General features: G+C 44.6%; 1 protein-coding gene across 1 annotated transcript; it reads left to right on the top strand.

Moving 5' to 3' along the window:
• Positions 1–1,072: 1,072 nt before the first annotated feature.
• Positions 1,073–18,514, top strand: LOC308469198 (uncharacterized protein). The gene is made up of 9 exons (XM_081024543.1): positions 1,073–1,935; positions 4,361–5,441; positions 9,284–9,418; positions 9,800–9,883; positions 10,594–10,768; positions 12,881–12,979; positions 14,841–14,932; positions 15,912–16,049; positions 17,989–18,514. The coding sequence occupies exons 1-9, from the start codon at positions 1,802–1,804 to the stop codon at positions 18,298–18,300; spliced, it is 2,250 nt and encodes a 749-aa protein (XP_080880669.1). The 5' UTR covers positions 1,073–1,801; the 3' UTR covers positions 18,301–18,514.
• The last annotated feature ends 718 nt before the right edge of the window (positions 18,515–19,232 follow it).

Below are 19,232 nucleotides of genomic sequence, written 5' to 3'. Positions count from 1 at the left end.
GTATGAAATTAGGCTAAAGGTGTGTGAAAGAAAGTAATAGGAGTGGAAAGAAATTGTAATTGAGTAGATTGGAAGTCAAACACAAAGGTGGGGTGAGGGGTGGTGGATGGTGATGGGGAAAGGAATTATTTGTGGGATTGAGTGTAAGTATGTTTGAACACTTTTAAGGATTGTATGAAATGTATGTTTGTATGCTTGTATATGTGTATTAATGATGAACTATTTTAACAATAAAAACTTATTAAAAAAATAAACAAAAAAAAGAGAAAAGAAAAAAACAAAAACAAAATACCATCCGGTTTACTCCCCCGCCCCCTTTCCCCTCCCTTCCCACTCCAGTCCTCCCTGCCCCCAGTCAGGCCTTCCTTCTTCATATCTTTATCCATGTAGACAGTCTGTTCATTCAAGCTTGTATGTTAGGGTTGGCTTCCCCTCTTTCTATCCAGTTCCTGTAAAATGCCCATTTATTTGTAATTCTTTGGCATTTATTTTCCCATCTATCCTCTGCCACTATCTGTGCGAATATTTCTGATTGTACGTATTCAGAAACATAACCATTCCATTTTTCCATATTCCATTTGGCCTTTTCTTTCCATCCCAAAGCAATAACTGCCATTCCAGCTAGAATCATAATCTTGTACAACTCTTGCTTATTACTCTTTACTTTGTTATTTCTCAGTATTCCCGAAAATAACAAATCCCTATTAACTTCCATGTTTATTTGAAATAGTCCAGAAATTACCTTTATAATCTTTTGCCAATATTCCTTAACCAGATTACATTCCCACCACATGTGTGAATATAGTCCTTTTTCCTGACCACAATGCCAGCGTTTGGGACTAAACCCTTTCACTATATATGCCATTTGTGCCGGAGTTCTATACCATGTGTGTGAACCCCAATCCTATAAAGGCATTTTGACCCAAAATTAAATTCTAGTGCAGGCATAGGCAACCTTGGCCCGCCAGATGTTTTGGGACTACAACTCCCATGATTCCTAGCTAACAGGACTAGTGGTCAGGGATGATGGGAATTGTAGTTTCAAAACATCTGGAGGGCCGAGGTCGCCTATGCCTGTTCTAGTGCCTGCAGTGGGGCTTCATCCTAGTGAGCATTAACCAGCTAGTGCCTTCTCTTTTTTGAAAACTGATGTTATTTGCAACACAGTCCTCGCCTTCAGTTCCAACAGGGGCGGGGAGCCTTTTTTAAGCTGGGGTCTGGATCTGTACCTTCTGAGAGTCAGGGTGCACCACACAGGCGCAAACTGCTTCTCCCATCTGCACTATAGCTGACAACACAGAATGAATAAAGAGAGCGTTTTTCACTTTATGCTGGCGTTACGTTTTGAAAGAAATAGCTGGAATAAATGAGCAAATAAATTTTCCATGCAAGCGCACGTTTAAAAACTTTGCAAATGAATTTTCATTGGGGAGAGTTTGCATCCCAAACATATTTAAGTGTAACCGCTCACCTTTTCCCCAGTTATAGCTGCTAGATAATTCTGCTCCCACCTTTTGCATGATCAATGCGGGGAGTTAGCTAACACGGCTTGCGGACCTGGAATGGTTCTGTGGGTCCTCTCCATCTTTTGCCACAAACAGACATCTCAGTTGCTCTTCCAGCATCAGCACCGCCCTTTACGCACAGAGAGGGGAGAGCCACTGGTACCCTACGAAGCCTCAAGAGGGGGATAACTGCTGCTTCCAGGCACTGGGAATCAAAGGAGCTTTTGAACAAGGTATCATCTCTGGCCAAGTCCCATAATCTCTGTTTACCAGTCCCCAAGTCTGGGACGGGTTCCATGTCTGGAGTGGGCAGCCAACGGTTTTTTACCTCCTCGACTTCACTCAAGGGGAAACCCAACCTCAGGCAAGAGGAAGAGGAAGAGCAAGTTTGGGGGCAAGGGAAATCGTGGAACACCTGTGCAACCTGCAGGTAGGTGCTGTAAAGAAGACAAAAACCAGGAGAAAAGTTGTGCTGAATTTTTACTGGAAAGGGGGGGGAAAGTGGGAAGTTTCAGGGAGGGGAGAGATCCAGGAGACCTAGGAAGCCGGAAGCTATCAGAAAAGAATGGTTGTGTGTGTTTGTGTATTTAATATGACTTTTCATATACAGGAAAAACAAGGTAACAGAAATTGATCTAAACAGCATAAAACAGGAATCAAACAACTTTGAAACTGGCTAAGGAAACAGACTGAGATTTGGTCAAATTGGTGGACCAGATTCTGAATATAAAAAGCTTTAAAAAATATTATTCAGATGAACCATAAACTAACCAAGGAACCGAAATTTACCACCAGAATGCAAACCTTATTCAGCTGATTCCCTCTGCACAACCCCCCAAACTGTTAAACCCATTGAGAAAATTAAATTTCATCTCTTGAGTGAAAAGCTGGATAATTCAAGCCAAGCAAACTGATTGGGGATAAGAATTATCAAAGATGGACAGAGAAAAGAAATTGAGTACAATTAAGTTTTTCATTTACACAGATTTGTTCTGTGCTGTCCACAATGTATAATTATTTTACTGAATCGTAGATTTAAATATAAAAGGTGCAGTAGGAGAAAATGAAAGGGCTAGTGACCTAGAAACTGTTTTTTAAAAACATTGAGATTGCTAGGTGTTTTTGTTTTAAAAATTGCATGGTTAACTTGAAACATAAAAACTTGTATTGTCAGAAACAGAAAATTGAATAGCTCAGAGGCAGAGCTAGGAAAAGAATGGAATTATTCACAAATGCAAACCATTTGTTCCCTCAAATGTTCATATTTTTGTTTAAAATGTCTTGCGATCCATTTGGACACCCCCCCAATTTGCATCAATAAAACAGCTGATATCTAAACCGATTTGTGTGAGATAAATGTTTGCTAGACTTTTCTAGTTTGCTAGACTCGTTTCAACCAGGAAGGCTTAGTAGGAAACCAATAAATTTTATGCTGATACTTATTATTGCAGAGGAGGATGTTAAAGCATCACATTTCTAGATCATCGCCACAGCTCCATCTTGCCCTATGGGTTCATCAAAAAAATCCTAAGCTCCGCAGCAAATTCATGAAGCAATCTTTCGGAATAAATTTTTCTCCTATTAACTCACCATCAAATGCTCTGTTGTCCAGTTGCATCATTTTCACTATAGTTGCTCTGGGAAAAAAGTGGGGTTCTATCTTCCCTCTTTTTATTTATTTGCACAGAGGTGCTCTTATGTGTGTGTTTTATTACAAATATAGCAGAGGGGGGAAAGGGAGAAGGAAGAGGAAAAAACAAACAACGCCAATTCCTACTGACATTAAGAATAAGTCATCATCCAAAAATATAAGAATAACCCATCAAAAAAGCTGTTGATTTTTCATCAGGTCATTTTTTAAAAAATACCCCATACATACACCCCCCCACACACCCACACACACCGTTGATTTATTAACCGTCTTCTCAAGACAATTTACACATAAGGTAATTTAAAACTGTTCATAACACTTGAGACAACAAAAACACCCAAAGCAAGACTAAAACTGCCACCAGTTGTTAGGGTTTTCCCCTTGCTTTAAATTTATTTGTTGTCTTTTTGCTTTAAACTGTTTTTAATTACAATGGTACCTCGGATTACATGCACTTCAGGTTACAGACGCTTCAGGTTACGGACTCCGCTAACCCGGAAATAGTACCTCGGGTTAAGAACTTTGCTTCAGGATGAGAACAGAAATTGTGTTCTGGCGGCGCGGTGGCAGCGGGAGGCCCCATTAGCTAAAGGGGTGCTTCAGGTTAAGAACAGTTTCAGGTTAAGAACAGACCTCCAGAACGAATTAAGTACTTAACCCGAGGTACCACTGTACTTCAGGGGTCAGCAAACTTTTTTAGCAGGGGGCCGGTCCGCTGTTCCTCAGACCTTGTGGGGGGCCGGACTATATTTTTTTGGGTGGGGGGGGAATAAACAAATTCCTAAGCCCCATAAATAACCCAGAGATGCATTTTAAATAAAAGGGTGCATTCTACTCATGTAAAAACACGCTGGTTCCCGGTCCATCAGTGGGCCAGATTTAGAAGGGAATTGGGCCTGATCCGGCCCCCGGGGCCTTAGTTTGCCTACCCATGAAATACTTTATGTCCTGTTTATCCAGCTGGGAAAACCTGATGTGACGTGAAAATGTGGAGAAATGAACTTATGAATGGAAAAACGAGAAAGGGAGAAAAACTGAGATTGATATTGACTCAGCTGTGATTCCTGCAGTGCAGGGGGGTTGGACTAGTCACTAGATTAGATTATCCTTCGGTCCCTTTCTAACTCTACAATTCTATGAGTATGCATACCTTTCCACTTGTGAAGGGGACAAAATTAACCAGTTTCTCCTTTACTTTCCTCAGCTTCTGTCCCTGTAGCACCAGCAAGACAGTGAGGCGAATCCTGGTCGCCTGCCTGGTCTCTGTGGCCACCTTGATGGGGAGCATCTCTCTGGATTTAAGCAAAACTCTGGAATCATGGAGGAACGTCAAGGCGGCCCTCACCAGCATCCCCTCCTGCCAGACTGTCTGGGTCCTCAATCTCGCCAGCCTCTTCAGAGATGAGATTCATAGCCAGGAAGATGGCGAGGGCAAAGCACTGAACACGTTCTTCCTGGATCGCGCGTTGGGGAAATTTGCAGTTTCCTGCGAGGGATCCGGAGGGAAGGACCATGTGATGCAGGTGCCATGCAAGGAAGACTTTGGGTGCCAAACTTTCGCCAGTGAGATCAGGGAGAAGCTGAACGGCACCCAAGCGGCGGTGATGGGTCTCGCGTGGTCCAGGATTGTTTCTGAAATCCTTGAGGTGTTTGGGAGTCCTGAGGAAGACCTTGAAGCGATAAAGTTGAACCCAGATTGGGTTGACGTGGTGTCCCTCAGAGCCATCCTCAGAACCAAAGGAGGCTTCCTAAAGTCCCAAGAGATGCCTCCATCATCTTCTGTGGACACCCAAGGCCTGTGGTACCAAATGTCTGCCGTTCTGACCTATGCCATCATCGCATCTGAAAGCGTTCGAGGGTGTTGGGAGGAGAACCCAAACCTCTCCATTTCTTCCACCCAATATGGGGGCATCCCGGTTTTCTCCCCACCACCCTCTCCATTGCCACCGGACGAGCATTTGGTGAAGGACTTGGATTCCTTGCAGGCCTGCTTGTGGGAGAAGAGCCGGCAGAGGCTGAGCAAGAAATCCAGAGATATGCTCTCCCTGGTGAGCCTCAAAATCTGCCTGCTGGCGGTCGCCAGCCTCATCTACCCCATCGTCCTGGTGTCGTTCAAGGAGATGACAGATTGGATCCGGAATTACACCAGGAGCCTCAAGGAACGGACAGAGGATTTGAAGCGTGAGCGGAGCTTGGCTGAGGACCTCCTGCACCAGATGTTGCCCAAATCCGTCGCCAAGCAGCTGAGGAAACGCAAGCATGTGGAGGCGGAAAATTACGACCAGGTAAAAACAGGTGACTTGCACACCGCTAGCCTGGTCTCTTCGATTCAGGGATGTCGCTCAAGGGCAGTCAGTGCAGAGAAGAAATAAATAATAAAATTTGTATCCCACCTTTCCTCCCAAAGGGTCCCAGTGCAGCAAACCACCTCCATCGAAAACATCCTAGAAAACAGTGAAAAACCAGCCACATTTTCTCTGCCAGTGAGTTCAGGGTTGCCAGAAACAGCATCTTTCAGCCTCCAAATGTTCGCCACCGTGTTACATGTTAAAAATTATTATTATTATTATTATTATTATTATTATTATTATTAACCTTTAAATCCCACTTTTTTCTCCAGGGAACTCAAGGCGTTGTACCCAGTGATCTCCCTCCTCAGTCAATCCTCCAAACAACCCTGTGAGGTAGGTTAGGCCAAGAGGCAATGACTGGCCCAGAGGCCATCCAGCGAGCTCCAAGTGGGGGGATTCGAACGCTGGTCTCTCCGAGGTCCTAGCAATGTAGCACAAGAGGATGGCAAGCATGGCAGGCAGATTCGAGGACAACCAAAGAAACATTTCAACATTTCAGTGTAGTGTAGCGCAGTGTAGTATCAAAATATTTTTTAATGGATAGATACCTTTTCAAAAAGGGACGCGGGTGGCGCTGTGGGTTAAACCACAGAGCCTAGGACTTGCCAATCAGAAAGTTGGTGGTTCGAATCCCCACAACAGGGTGAGCTCCCGTTGCTCGGTCCCTGCTCCTGCCAACCTAGCAGTTCGAAAGCACGTCAAAGTGCAAGTAGATAAATAGGTACCTCTCTGGTGGGAAGGTAAACGGCGTTTCCGTGTGCTGCTCTGGTTTCCCAGAAGTGGCTTAGTCATGCTGGCCACATGACCCGGAAGCTGTACGCCGGTTCCCTCAGCCAGTAAAGCCAGATGAGCGCCGCAACCCCAGAGTCGTCCACGACTGGACCTAATGGTCAGGGGTCCCTTTACCTTTACCTTACCTTTTCAAAATGAGAGCAAGAACATCAAGTGATACTGAGGACAACCCTAGTTGTGTTTTCCAATGTATTTCTGAGCGTGAGCAGATTTTTATTCTGAAAGCGTGGCCCAGAGGAGAGTGATGGTATATGTCGCCAGGGTAGGAATTTTTTGCAAATAAATCGAATAAATGAAAAGAGATAACACGCCGAGAGGCTTTCAGCTTCCCAACAGACCCCCTTCCCCAAATACCAAATGAATAGTTTTTCGTTCAGATAACCATAATGATATAATAATAAAAATTTATTATTTATGCACCGCCCATCTGGCTGGGTTTCCCCAGCCACTCTGGGCAGTTTCCAATAAAATATTAAAATACAATAGTCTGTTAAACATTAAAAGCTTCCCTAAACAGGGCTGCCTTCAGATGTCTTCTAAAAGTCAGATAGTTTTTTCTCTTTGACATCTGGTGGGAGGGTGTCCCACAGGGCGGGTGCCACTACCGAGAAGCCCCTCTGCCTGGTTCCCTGTAGCTTGGCTTCTTGCAGCGAGGGAACCCCAGAAGGCCCTCAGCGCTGGACCTCAGTGTCTGGGCAGAACGATGGGGTGGAGACGCTCCTTCAGATATACTGGACCGAGGCCATTTAGGGCTTTAAAGGTCAACACCAACACTTTGAATTGTGCTCGGAAACATACTGGGAGCCAATGTAGGTCTTTCAGGACCGGTGTTATGTGGTCTCGGCGGCCGCTGCCAGTCACCAGTCTAGCTGCCGCATTCTGGATTAGTTGTAGTTTTCAGGTCACTTTCAAAGGTAGCCCCACGTAGAGCACATTGCAGTAGTCCCAGCGGGAGATAACTAGAGCATGCACCATTCTGGCGAGACAGTCCAAAATTCTCAATAACAAAAGATTTTATTGGCTGTTGTCTTTATGCCTTAGTGATAAGAATCGGAAGGAGAGTAAGTGTGGTCCAGTGGCGTTGCAGGGTGTTGGACTAGTTGAACTCTGCGATTCTATGAATTGCTCCTCATAGTTCCCTCTCACCTCTTGAGTGGTCACATGTAGGCGACCATTTTGAAACGCCTTCTGCTTCCCAAAGGTTTGCCAGGAAATGGTACCTCGCAGGGAAATAAATGACCTCCTTTTCGCCATCTCCTCTCTCGTCTCTGGGTGCTTGGCGATCGTCATGCGGGGGGACCCTCTTGACACCGCCCCACCCCGAAAAAGAATTACATTTGCATTTCAACGAGAGGTGTAATTTCCTAAACAATCCCATAATTGAGCAATTACGAACAGCCGGATCAGAACCCTCAGCATCAAAGACGAAGCCTTGGAGGAGAGAATTGCAGAAAGACATCTGGAGATAATTGCAGCAGCTATAGGGAATTCAGAGGGGGGAAACGAAGAATTAAGCGAGGATCCGGGCAGCCTTTAGGACAGAATATCAAAGAGGGCTTTAAGCATCACTTCATAATCACGGGAAAGACATCTTTCCTCAAACCCTGCTGTGGAGCTGTTTTCCCAAACCTGGAGTAGTGTAGTGGTTAGAGTGCTGGACTGGGACGTGGGAGACCTGGGTTCGAATCTCGACTAGGCTGTGAAGCTCACTGGGCCAGCCATTGCCTCTCAGCCTGACCCACCTCACAGGGCTGTTGTGGGGGTTAAATGAGTGAGCCACCTGGAGCTCCCGTGGAGAAAAAGGTGGGACAAAAATGTAATGAACACGTAAGCACACGGCTATCTATCGTATAGATGTGATAGCTGCTTAAACACTTGTCCCGTGATGGTTTGGCCCGGAAGAAGAGCAGCCTGCTAAGAGCCGCCACAACGTCTGGGAGCAGCCATTTTTATTTCCCACAATGCTCTATACCTCTATAAAATGCTATTCACAATAAAGGAGTGAAATGAAAGATAAGATATCAGAAAAAAGAAAAAAAGAACAAAGAAAAAATAAAGAAGTAAAAGAAAAGGATCATAGGTGAATTTTTTAAAAAGTAGATAAGTACAGTGGTACCTCACAAGACGAATGCCTCGCAAGACGAAAAACTCGCAAGATGAAAGAGTTTTTCGTTTTTTGAGTTGCTTCACAAGACAAATTTCCCTATGGGCTTGCTTTGCAAGACGAAAAACAAAAAAAACGAAAACGTCTTGCAAGTTTGTTTCCTTTTTCTTAAAACCGTTAATACCCAGGGTGACTTCGAGGAGCAACTCATAGCACGCGGTGTGGTAGCCTTTTTTTCAGGTTTTTGAAGACTTTGGTGATTTTGAAGACTTTGGGAAACCGTGCTTCGCAAGACGAAAAATTCGCAAGACGAAAAAACTCGCAGAACGAATTAATTTCGTCTTGCGAGGCACCACTGTATTCACTATACATAGCCGTTTCCCATCTATATTTATATTCAATTGTATAATTTCATCTTGTCCTTATCTACCTTAAAAAGTGTTTGTCTGTTTTTTTTTTAAAAAGGACTTCAACCGTTTGCCTCATGCGTTTTTAATAATCTGTTCGTCAGATCCTCTGTTCTTCATATTTTCCCTTTGGATTTCCTTAATGTTTCACTTTGGTTGTTTTTTTTTTAAAAAAATATTGTTAAAATAGTTCATCATTAATACACATATATTACAGATATACAAGCATACAAACATACATTTCATACAATCCTTAAAAGTGTTCAAACATACTTACACTCAATCCCACAAATAATTTGTATTTTTTAGATTACGCACAAAATTATTCTAAACACAACCAGATTTTTATAGTTGAGCCCTGGTTTTGTAAAGAATCATTTAAGAACTCCTATTGCTTCATAACCATAGTTTTGGATTTTCTCCTTATGATGATGTGGTATGATAATACAGCCCAATCCGTCTCCCCACAACAGGTAACCATCTTCTTCTCGGATGTCGTGGGCTTCACCAGCATCGCCGCCTCCTGCACCCCGTTACAGGTGGTTGAGATGCTCAACAACCTCTACGTCTGCTTCGATACCCGGATCGAATCCTACGATGTTTACAAGGTCAGTGGCTTCCGGCTTTGTTAAAGCATCGGGGTGGTCAGGGAAGACTTCTCAGGCAGGAAAAGAAGAGGGCAACCCAAAAACGACAGTGTGGCCAGGGGCCTACTGGGCAGGGCCGTTGTGAATAATAATAACAACCAACATAAGGTTTTCTGGAGATCAACTTGATGGATCAGCTTGATGGATTATGCTGAAATGGCTAAAATGACCGGAAGAATCAGAAATCAAGAAGATCAAAATTTTAATAAGGAATGGGGAAAAGTTATAATTTATCTTCAGAACCATTGTAAACAGCAAAAACATTTAGTAGGATTGGAATAACGCTTGTAGTTTAATGGTGAATTTTGGACATAATCCAAAAGGTCTGGATTACAGGAAAAGATGCAGGAGGAAATGATTAACAATAGGACCCACAAAGGAGAAGAGGGAAGTTCAGGAAGTTCTTTGGAATCTTGTATTTATGTTGTATGTTGGATATGTGATTGTAAAACTTCAATCTGACAACCATATGTGTGTGTGTGTGTGTGTGTGTGTGTGTGTATAAAGATTTGCTGGAGATGCACCTCTTTTGACACTTGGGATGCCTATTTTTGAGATTGTAAGTCATTTCAAAGGGATGCGGGTGGCACTGTGAGTTAAACCACAGAGCCTAGGGCTTGCCGATCGGAAGGTCGGCGGTTCGAATCCCCATGACGGGGTGAGCTCTTGTTGCTCAGTCCCTGCTCCTGCCAGCCTAGCAGTTCGAAAGCACGTCAAAGTGCAAGTAGGTGAATAGGGACCGCTCTGATGGGAAGGTAAACGGTGTTTCCGTGCACTGCTCTGGTTCGCCAGAAGCGGCTTAGTCCTGCTGGCCACATGACCCGGAAGCTGTACACCGGCTCCCTCAGCCAGTAAAGCGAGATGAGCGCCACAACCCCAGAGTCGGCCACGACTGGACCTAATGGTCAGGGGTCCCTTTACCTTTACCATTTCAAACTGCTTTTAATACTGTGTCTTGATTACCCTTAGGGTAAAAGGCAGGCAGAAATAAATTTACAGTAGTAGTAGTAGTAGTAGTAATTTGCCTGGTGACCAAGCCACCGAAAGCATGTTTTATATTTTCGCTCAGATCTTGACTAAATGACCCTCAAGGTCTCTTCCGATTCCACAATTTTTGGGTCCCTCTTCCCCACCAGGTGGAGACCATCGGGGACGCCTACATGGTCGTGAGCGGCTTGCCAGAGAGGAACGGCACAAAGCATGCAGATGAGATCGCCAAGATGGCTCTGGACTTGGTGGCCGCCGTCCGGCAAGTCGTGATACCCCACATGCCCAGCGGCAAACTGCAGCTACGGGCCGGGATTCACACAGGTGAGATAGGTTGGCAGAGATGGAGAAGAGGCAGCCACATGGGGGCAGCGCTGTCCAACTCTTTGACCTGGTATTCACCTTTCTGTCAATTTTAATCATTTTTAAAGGCATTTAACTGGTTTTTTAAAAAAAAAAACAGATAGTTTCATTTTTATTCTTTTTGTAAACTGGTTTGTGGGTGTTGGGTTGTTGTTGTCGTTCTACAATCAAGCAGTGCAGATTTTTTAACTAAATCAGTGACTGCAATGATAAAGGGGATGGAGTGATTCCCCCTATGGCGAAAGTTTGCATCGTTTGGGACTTTTCCGTTGAGAGAAAAAGCAAGTAAGAGGTGACGTGTAGAAGTTTAGCATGGCAGGGAACAATTCTTTTCTCCCTCTGGAATCTGAGGACATCCAATGAGGCTGAATGCTGGGAGATTCAGGACAGAAATCTCCTGAATTTCAGTCCTCGCAGCACAAAGTTAAACTATGGAACTCCCTGCCACAGGGATGGCCACCAACGTGGCTGGTTTAAGAGAGGAGTAGACAAATTCGTGGAGGAGGAGAGTGCTCTTGATGGCTAGTTGCCACAATGGCTATGCTCTGCCTCCACAGAAGAGGAGGAGGAGGAGGAGGAGGAGTTTGGATTTGATATCCCGCTTTATTACTACCCGAAGGAGTCTCAAAGCGGCTAACAGTCTCCTTTCCCTTCCTCCTCCACAACAAACACTCTGTGAGGTGAGTGGGGCTGAGAGACTTCAAAGAAGTGTGACTGGCCCAAGGTCATCCAGCAGCTGCATGTGGAGGAGCGGAGACGCGAACCCGGTTCACCAGATTACCAGTCTATCGCTCTTAACCACCGCACCACACTGGCAAAGAGAGAGCTCTTATGCTCTGGTTTCCCATATACAGTGGTACCTGTTGGTTTCTATTTCCCTCACTGAGCAGCAACTGCAGTCACAAGACATTGTTTTGCATTCCACAGTCAGAGTTACTGTTGGATTCCCACGGGAATGGGAGACTGGATGTGACGTACACTGGTTTCCTGTTTTTCACTGTTTCTCTTGTGTTCTTTGTTTCCGAGAGGAGTTGCTTCTCTGCTCTCACAGAGGCAAGATGCATGTTTGCATGTTTCTCTCAGCGTAGAGTGGAAATAAAGTTAAGAATGTGGCACATACTGCTTATCCTTCTGCTGTGTGGACTACTCTGCTCGGGCTCAAGATAAGACGAGCCTGTATCAGCTTCAGATGGGCCGAAGCTGGTCAAAATCTCACAGTACCTTGGTCCTCAGATGCCTTGGTACTCAAACGACTTAGAACCCAAACACTGCAAACCGGGAAGTAAGTGTTCTGGTTTGCTAACTTTTTTGGAAGCTGAATATGCTCTATTTTGAGTGCCATACTTCTGTTTTGAGTGTTAAGATGAGGTCTGTTTGTTTTTGCTATTTATTTTTCGTTTTTGTTTTTGCGGGGTTTTTTCCATTTTGTTTTTGTGACTATGTGGAACCCAGTTCAGCTACTGATGGATTGATTGATTGATTGTGTGACTGCAGTACATTGTTTATTGCTTTCATTTTATGGATCAATGGTCTTGTTAGATAGTAAATTTCATGGCACAGTGGTACCTCGGGTTACAGATGCTTCAGGTTACAGACTCCGCTAACCCAGAAATAGTACCTCGGGTTAAGAACTTTGCTTCAGGATGAGAACAGAAATTGTGTGGCGGTGGCGTGGCGGCAATGGGAGGCCCCATTAGCTTTAGCTTAAGAACAGTTGGTGCTTCAGGTTAAGAATAGTTTCAGGTTAAGAACGGACCTCCAGAACAAATTAAGTTCTTAACCCGAGGTACCACTGTAAATGCCTGTTTTGGGGGTTGTTTTTAAAAGTCTGGGACGGATTAATCCATTTTGCGTTGCTTTCTATGGGAAAGAGTGTCTTGGTTTTGGAACGGACTTCCGGAACGGATTAAGTTTGAGAAACAAGGTACCACTGTCGTTGGCTACTGTAAGAAAAGGATACTGGAGTGGATCTGGCCTGATCCAGCAGGTGGTTCTTATGTTATTGAACAAAAAATCATCTCTGTCTGCCCTGACATTTACCCTCCTCTCCCTCTCCCTGTTTCTCTCACCTAGGTCCGTGTGTGGCTGGCGTCGTCGGACATAAAATGCCTCGGTATTGCCTCTTTGGTGACACGGTGAACACAGCCTCTCGTATGGAGTCCACCAGTTTGCGTGAGTGGCTGTGACCCCCGCCACATCCCTCCGCCCCACAAGATCCCAGAGAGCTTGCCATCGCAGCCAGTTTGCTTGATTCTGTTTGTTTGTTTTTAATTTCTTTATTTGGTTTTTTAGATTACAACTTTACAGTCACATATTGAACATACAACATAGAAACAAGATGCCAAAGAACCTACTGGAGTTCCCTTATTCCCTCTGTGGGTCCTATTGTTATTCATTTCCTCCTGAATCTTTTATAATAATCCAAGTCTTTTACCTCTCCATTATGTCCAAAATTCACCCTTAAACTACAAGTGATATTCCAATCCTACTCAGGATTTTCACTGTTTACAATGGTTTTTAGGATAAATTATCAATTTCCCCCGTTCCTTTTTGAAATTTTAGTCTTCCTGATTTCTGATTCTTCTGGTCATTTTTGCCGTTTTGGAATAATTCATCTATTTAATCTGCCATTCTTCCCTGGTCGAGACTTTATCTTCTTTCTAACTGTGATTCCAAATTGTTTCACAGTGGTACCTCAGGTTAAGAACTTAATTCGTTTTGGAGGTCTGTTCTTAACCTGAAACTGTTCTTAACCTGAAGCACCACTTTAGCTAATGGGGCCGCCGGGCCGCCGCTGCGCGATTTCCGTTCTCATCCTGAAGCAAAGTTCTTAACCCGAGGTACTATTTCTGGGTTAGCAGCGTCTGTAACCTGAAGCATCTGTAACCTGAAGAGTCTGTAACCCGAGGTACCACTGTACTTGGGTTGCAGCCCTTGCTACTCCTCCTACACAGAGTAGACCCATTGATGTTAACAGGCATGACTAACCAAGCCTTATAAATTTCAGTGGGCCCATAGAGTAGAACGCTCAAACTGACTACACACCATGCATTTAAAGCACACGACTGCTCTCAAAGAAATTCTAGGAACTGTAGTTTGTTAAGGATGCTGGGAGGTTATAAATTTCCCCCATTCCTTATTAAAAATTTGGTCTTCCTGATTTCTGTTTAAGAATAATTTTTTATTAACCGACCAATCACATCAAATCAAACCAAATTACATAAATTCCAAATTACACAGCCGAATTTTAAATTTTTGTTGGGGGTACCCATATTTCAAGTTCCGAAGGGATCCAATCAACTTCTTGCTTCTTACTGCTGTTTTAATGTCCACAAATCTAACCTTATGATGTTCACAGTATTATCCAGTCCTTTCTTATTATTTTTCCACATCTCTTGTTGTTATTTTCATATATTTTGGTCTTCCTGATTTCTGATTCATCCAGTCATTTTAGCCATTTCGGCATAATCAATCAACTTGATCTGCCATTCTTCTCTGGTCGGGACTTTATCTTCTTTCCATCTCTGGGCCAATAACATCGCCGCAGCCATGGTCTCATACATAAATAATCCAGCATATACAAAAACGTAATTAAACATTAAAAACTTCCCTATACAGGGCTGCCTTCAGATGTCTTCTAAAGGTTGTATAGTTATTTCTTGACATCATATATATGTGTGTGTATAATTTTTTTATTAAGTTTTCTTTTTTACAATTTTGAATTTCATGTTAAATGGCTGTTTCGGGGGTTGTTTTTAAAAGTCTGGAACGGATGAATCCATTTTCCTTTACTTTCTATGGGAAAGCGCACCTTGGTTTTGAAACACTTTGGTTTTGGAACGGACTTCGGGAATGGATTAAGTTTGAGAACCAAGGTACCACTGTAGTAAATCAATCAATCAATCAATAAACAAACAAACCAGGAGGATTATGGGTTGTGGGGGTTTGACCTACAGTTTCCCCTTTTGACCAGGAGGTGGCGCAAGGACAGCTCCGCGTTTAACTATGTGTCTTCTGATAACTCATTTCCCAGCTCAGAAGATCCACATCAGTTCCGCCACATACCTTGCGCTGCTGAAGGACGATGCCTATGACATTGAGCTGAGAGGGGAGATTGAAGTGAAGGTGACTGCTACTATTATCTCCGCTCATTTAGCACAACCTGGGGCATTTGCAGGAGAAAGGAGAAAGGAAGGCGAGTTCTCTGCCCCAAGGAGCTTACAGTGGGGTTGTGTTCAACTATGTTTTAATCAGAGGAGATCCCTTGAGATTAATGGGTCTACTCTGAGCAGGACTAACTATACGTTGTATCCAACTAAGTTGTATTAATTTGAAATTAGTGGACCTAAGTTAGTCTTGAGGACTAGTAACTTTATTTTGTGTTTTTAAAAAATGAAGTGAGATTTCTAGGGTGCACCAGTTTGAGCCAGATATCACAGTCTGGGTTGTTTCTGACTAAGTTCAACACAGAGCAAACCTGTTGAAATTAATGGAGTCACTCACATCCATTAACTTCAGTGGGTCTACTCTGAGTACAACCAGCACTGGCTACAATCCATTCTGGATTTATATATAAAGAAAAAGAGGATGAAAATAACTTTCTGTTATTATTATTTTTAAAAATTTGATTACATTTACCAAATACACCAAATACCTAATAATCGACTATACGTTTTGGAAAGTTGTTTTTCCATTCGCTGTGTGTTTGCACACCTCTTGAGATATCCTGGCCAAATGTTGCAGAAAACCAAGGAGCAGGTTTTCATCTATGTTTGGAAACAGTTGGGTGCCATTTTGAATCAAGATGGCAGATGGACCCTTTCAAAACTGCACAGGTTTTGACCAAATTTAGGTTTATGGTTCCTCAGATCAAGGAGCTGGTTTTCGCCTGTGTCTGGATGCAACCGGGTGCCATTTTGAATCAAGATGGTGGACCGAACCGTTTGAAGCTGCGCTGATTTTGAACCCCAGATTTCATGGCTGTGCCAATTTCTTTGGCTTCTGAGAATTCCCAAATACCCCCACCCAGACACACACATGGTTACATCACCTTGGCTAGGCTGAGGGTTTAAAAATCTCCCCTTTTCTCTCTCATCCTGGGCAGGGAAAAGGGAAAATGAAGACTTACTGGCTGCTTGGGAATAAGAATTACAGCATCCAGAATGATAGCCTCGTGTGCCATTGGAATCCAGCGTTATCGCAGAAGAAGAAGATGGAACTCAGCCTCGCTTCCATCCAGAAAGTATGGGGTTGATCGCTCTGAAATAGTGGGCTGACATAATTTCAGCCATTGATTTAGAGCTGGCTTAATCCCCATAATGGACGCGGGTGGCGCTGTGGGTTAAACCACAGAGCCTAGGACTTACCTCAGAAGGTCAGCGGTTCGAATCCCCACGACGGGGTGAGCTCCCGTTGCTCGGTCCCTGCTCCTGCCAACCTAGCAGTTCGAAAGCACGTCCAAGTGCAAGCAGATAAATAGGTACCGCTCCAGCGGGAAGGTAAACGGCGTTTCCGTGCGCTGCTCTGGTTTCCCAGAAGCGGCTTAGTCATGCTGGCCACATGACCCGGAAGCTGTACACTGGCTCCCTCAGCCAATAAAGCGAGATGAGCTCCGCAACCCCAGAATAGGCCACGACTGGACCTAATGGTCAGGGGTCCCTTTACCTTAATCCCCATAATAATGGCTGTGGCAACAGTAGACATGCTTGCCAGCTCGCCACAGTGGACCTGCAGAAACGCTCCAGGATTTTGAGGGAGCCTCTGCCAGGTCTACCTGGAGATGTCGGGAATCGAACCCAGAACCACCTGCATGCAAAGCAATTGCTCCTCCACTGAGCTACAGCGTTTGGGATTTTGTTACAAGAGAAAAGGCATTCAAGAGGCGACATGATAGAAGTTTGCAAAATTAAGCATGGGGTGGAGAAAGTAGGTAGAGGAAGGTGTTTTCCCTGTTGTCTCTCATAACGTTAGAACTCACAGACATCCAATGGAGTTGAGGGTTGGAAGATTCAAGGCCGATAAAAGAAAGCCCTTCAGAGTTAGCCTGTGGAACTCTCTGCCACAGGCAGCCACCAACTCAGATGGCTTTAAAAGAGGACTGGGCAAATTTATGGAGGAGGCAGCAAGCCATGATGTCTGTGTTCTGCCAGTCACAGGGAGAAACACTTCTGTTCCTCAGTTACTGGAAGACACAGGAGGAGAGGGTACTCTAGTGCTCAAATCCTGCGTGTAGGATTCCCCCATCAGGGCAAGAAGAAGATGTTGGCCTAGATGGATGGGCCCTGATCCATTTATATGGCATTGTAAAAATGAAGGGGGGCAGGGAAGGAACTGAATTCCTCTAGTACAGATTTCCCAATGTCACTGTTTACCTGCAGAGAGGGAGATAAGCTATTTGAAAATAATAATAATAATAATAATAATAATAATAATAATAATAATAATTTATACCCCGCCCATCTGTCTGGGTTTCCCCAGCCACTCTGGGCAGCTTCCAGCAAAATATTAAAATACAATAATTCATCAAATGTTAAAAGCTTCCCTAAACAGGGCTGCCTTCAGATGTCTTCTAAAAGTCAGATACAGTGGTACCTCAGGTTAAGTACTTAATTCATTCCGGAGGTCCGTTCTTAACCTGAAACTGTTCTTAACCTGAGGTACCACTTTAGCTAATGGGGCCTCCCACTGCTGCCACGCCGCCACTGCGCAATTTCTGTTCTCATCCTGAAACAAAGTTCTTAACCCGAGGTACTATTTCTGGGTTAGCGGAGTCTGTAACCTAAAGCGTCTGTAACCCGAGATACCACTGTAGTTGTTTATTTCCTTGACATGTGGTGGGAGGGCGTTCCACAGGGCGGGTGCCACTATTGAGAAGGCCCTCTGTCTGGTTCCTTGTAACTTCACTTCTCGCAGGGAGGGAACCTCCAGAAAGCCCTCAGCGCTGGACCTCAGTGTCCGGGCTGGATGATGGGGGTGGAGACGCTCCTTCAGGTATTCTGGACCGAAGCCATTTAGTACTTTAAAGGTCAGCACCAACACTTTGAATTGTGCTCGGAAACATACTGGGAGCCAATGTAGGTCTTTCAGGACCGGTGTTATATGGTCTCGGCGGGCGCTCCCAGTCACCAATCTAGCTGTGTTGCCCTACATTCCGCTTTTGAGCTGTTTTCCTCTCTCAACAGTCAAGCACAGGTACAGCCGAGACCCTGGCGGACGAGAGAATCACAGCATCACCCCATGATCCGAGGGGCTCCCTTGGCCATCACGGGACAAAGCCGCTTGACGTGACCATCGGCGACGGAAGCCAAGTGCGCACCTGTTCTGCTTTCCAAGAGAGCCCGGGGGCAAGTCGCCTCCACCTTTCTGGACCCCTGAATTCACGAGAGGAGGAGAGAGGCCCAGACTTGCTGAACCACCCGCGTCACCGCCCAGACTGCGAGAGGTTGCCGCTGCAAAAGACAGAGCTGCTGCCAGGGTTTGTGGGTGCTGTGTGAAGGGGTGGGTGCCCTGGGAAAATCAGCTTTCCCATTGCACCCAATATGGAGCTCTTGCCTGGGTTTTTTTTAATATATTTATTATATTTTTATTTATTTTGGGGGTTTGGAGATGGAGTTTGAGTGGAAGGGTGCACTGGGGAAAAAGAGTATCCCATGATGCCCAAGAAGGCCCTCTCCCCGGGATTTTGTGAAAGGGAGGGTGCACGGTGAAATATACAGTGGTACCTCAGGTTAAGTACTTAATTCGTTCCGGAGGTCCGTACTTAACCTGAAACTGTTCTTAACCTGAAGCACCACTTTAGCTAATGGGGCCTCCTGCTGCTGCTGCGCCACCGGAGCACAAGATCTGTTCTCATCCTGAAGCAAAGTTCTTAACCTGAGGTAATATTTCTGGGTTAGCAGAGTCTGTAACCTGAAGCATACGTAACCTGGAGTGTATGTAACCCGAGGTACCACTGTACTCGGAGTCGAGAGTGGATTTCATGCTCTTTATTCAGCTCATGCTGGTGAGGATGAATGGAAGTTCCCCCAGAATGTCTGCTTTATATACATTATTTACACAATGGGGCCCACGTGATTGGCTAATTCCGGGATTCTCCTGTAGACCAATCAGGTTGCAGAATCACCTGGAGCTGGATTGGGTGGCTCCTGTGGACCAATCAGACTGCTGCATTCTGGATCCTACTGTTCTAGGACCAATCAGACTGCTGCATTCTGAATCCTACTGTTCTAGGACTAATCAGACTGCTGCATTTTGGATCCTATTCAACTCAGTACATAACACACTGGGAAAACAGATTTTCCTATGGCACCCAAAATCTGGAGACGCATTTCTCAAACTGCTATGCTTTAGTGTCCAGCATTCATTTTCGCTTGCGGTTAGCACTAGGCAGATTCCTAAGTCACTGTTGATGTGGATATTTATGGAC

The sequence above is a fragment of the Podarcis pityusensis genome (assembly GCF_964106645.2).
Source record: "Podarcis pityusensis genome assembly, contig: HAP1_SCAFFOLD_85, whole genome shotgun sequence".
NCBI lineage: Eukaryota > Metazoa > Chordata > Lepidosauria > Squamata > Lacertidae > Podarcis > Podarcis pityusensis.
Note: the sequence above shows the minus strand (reverse complement) of the source record. Positions and strands in the feature narration are given on the sequence as shown.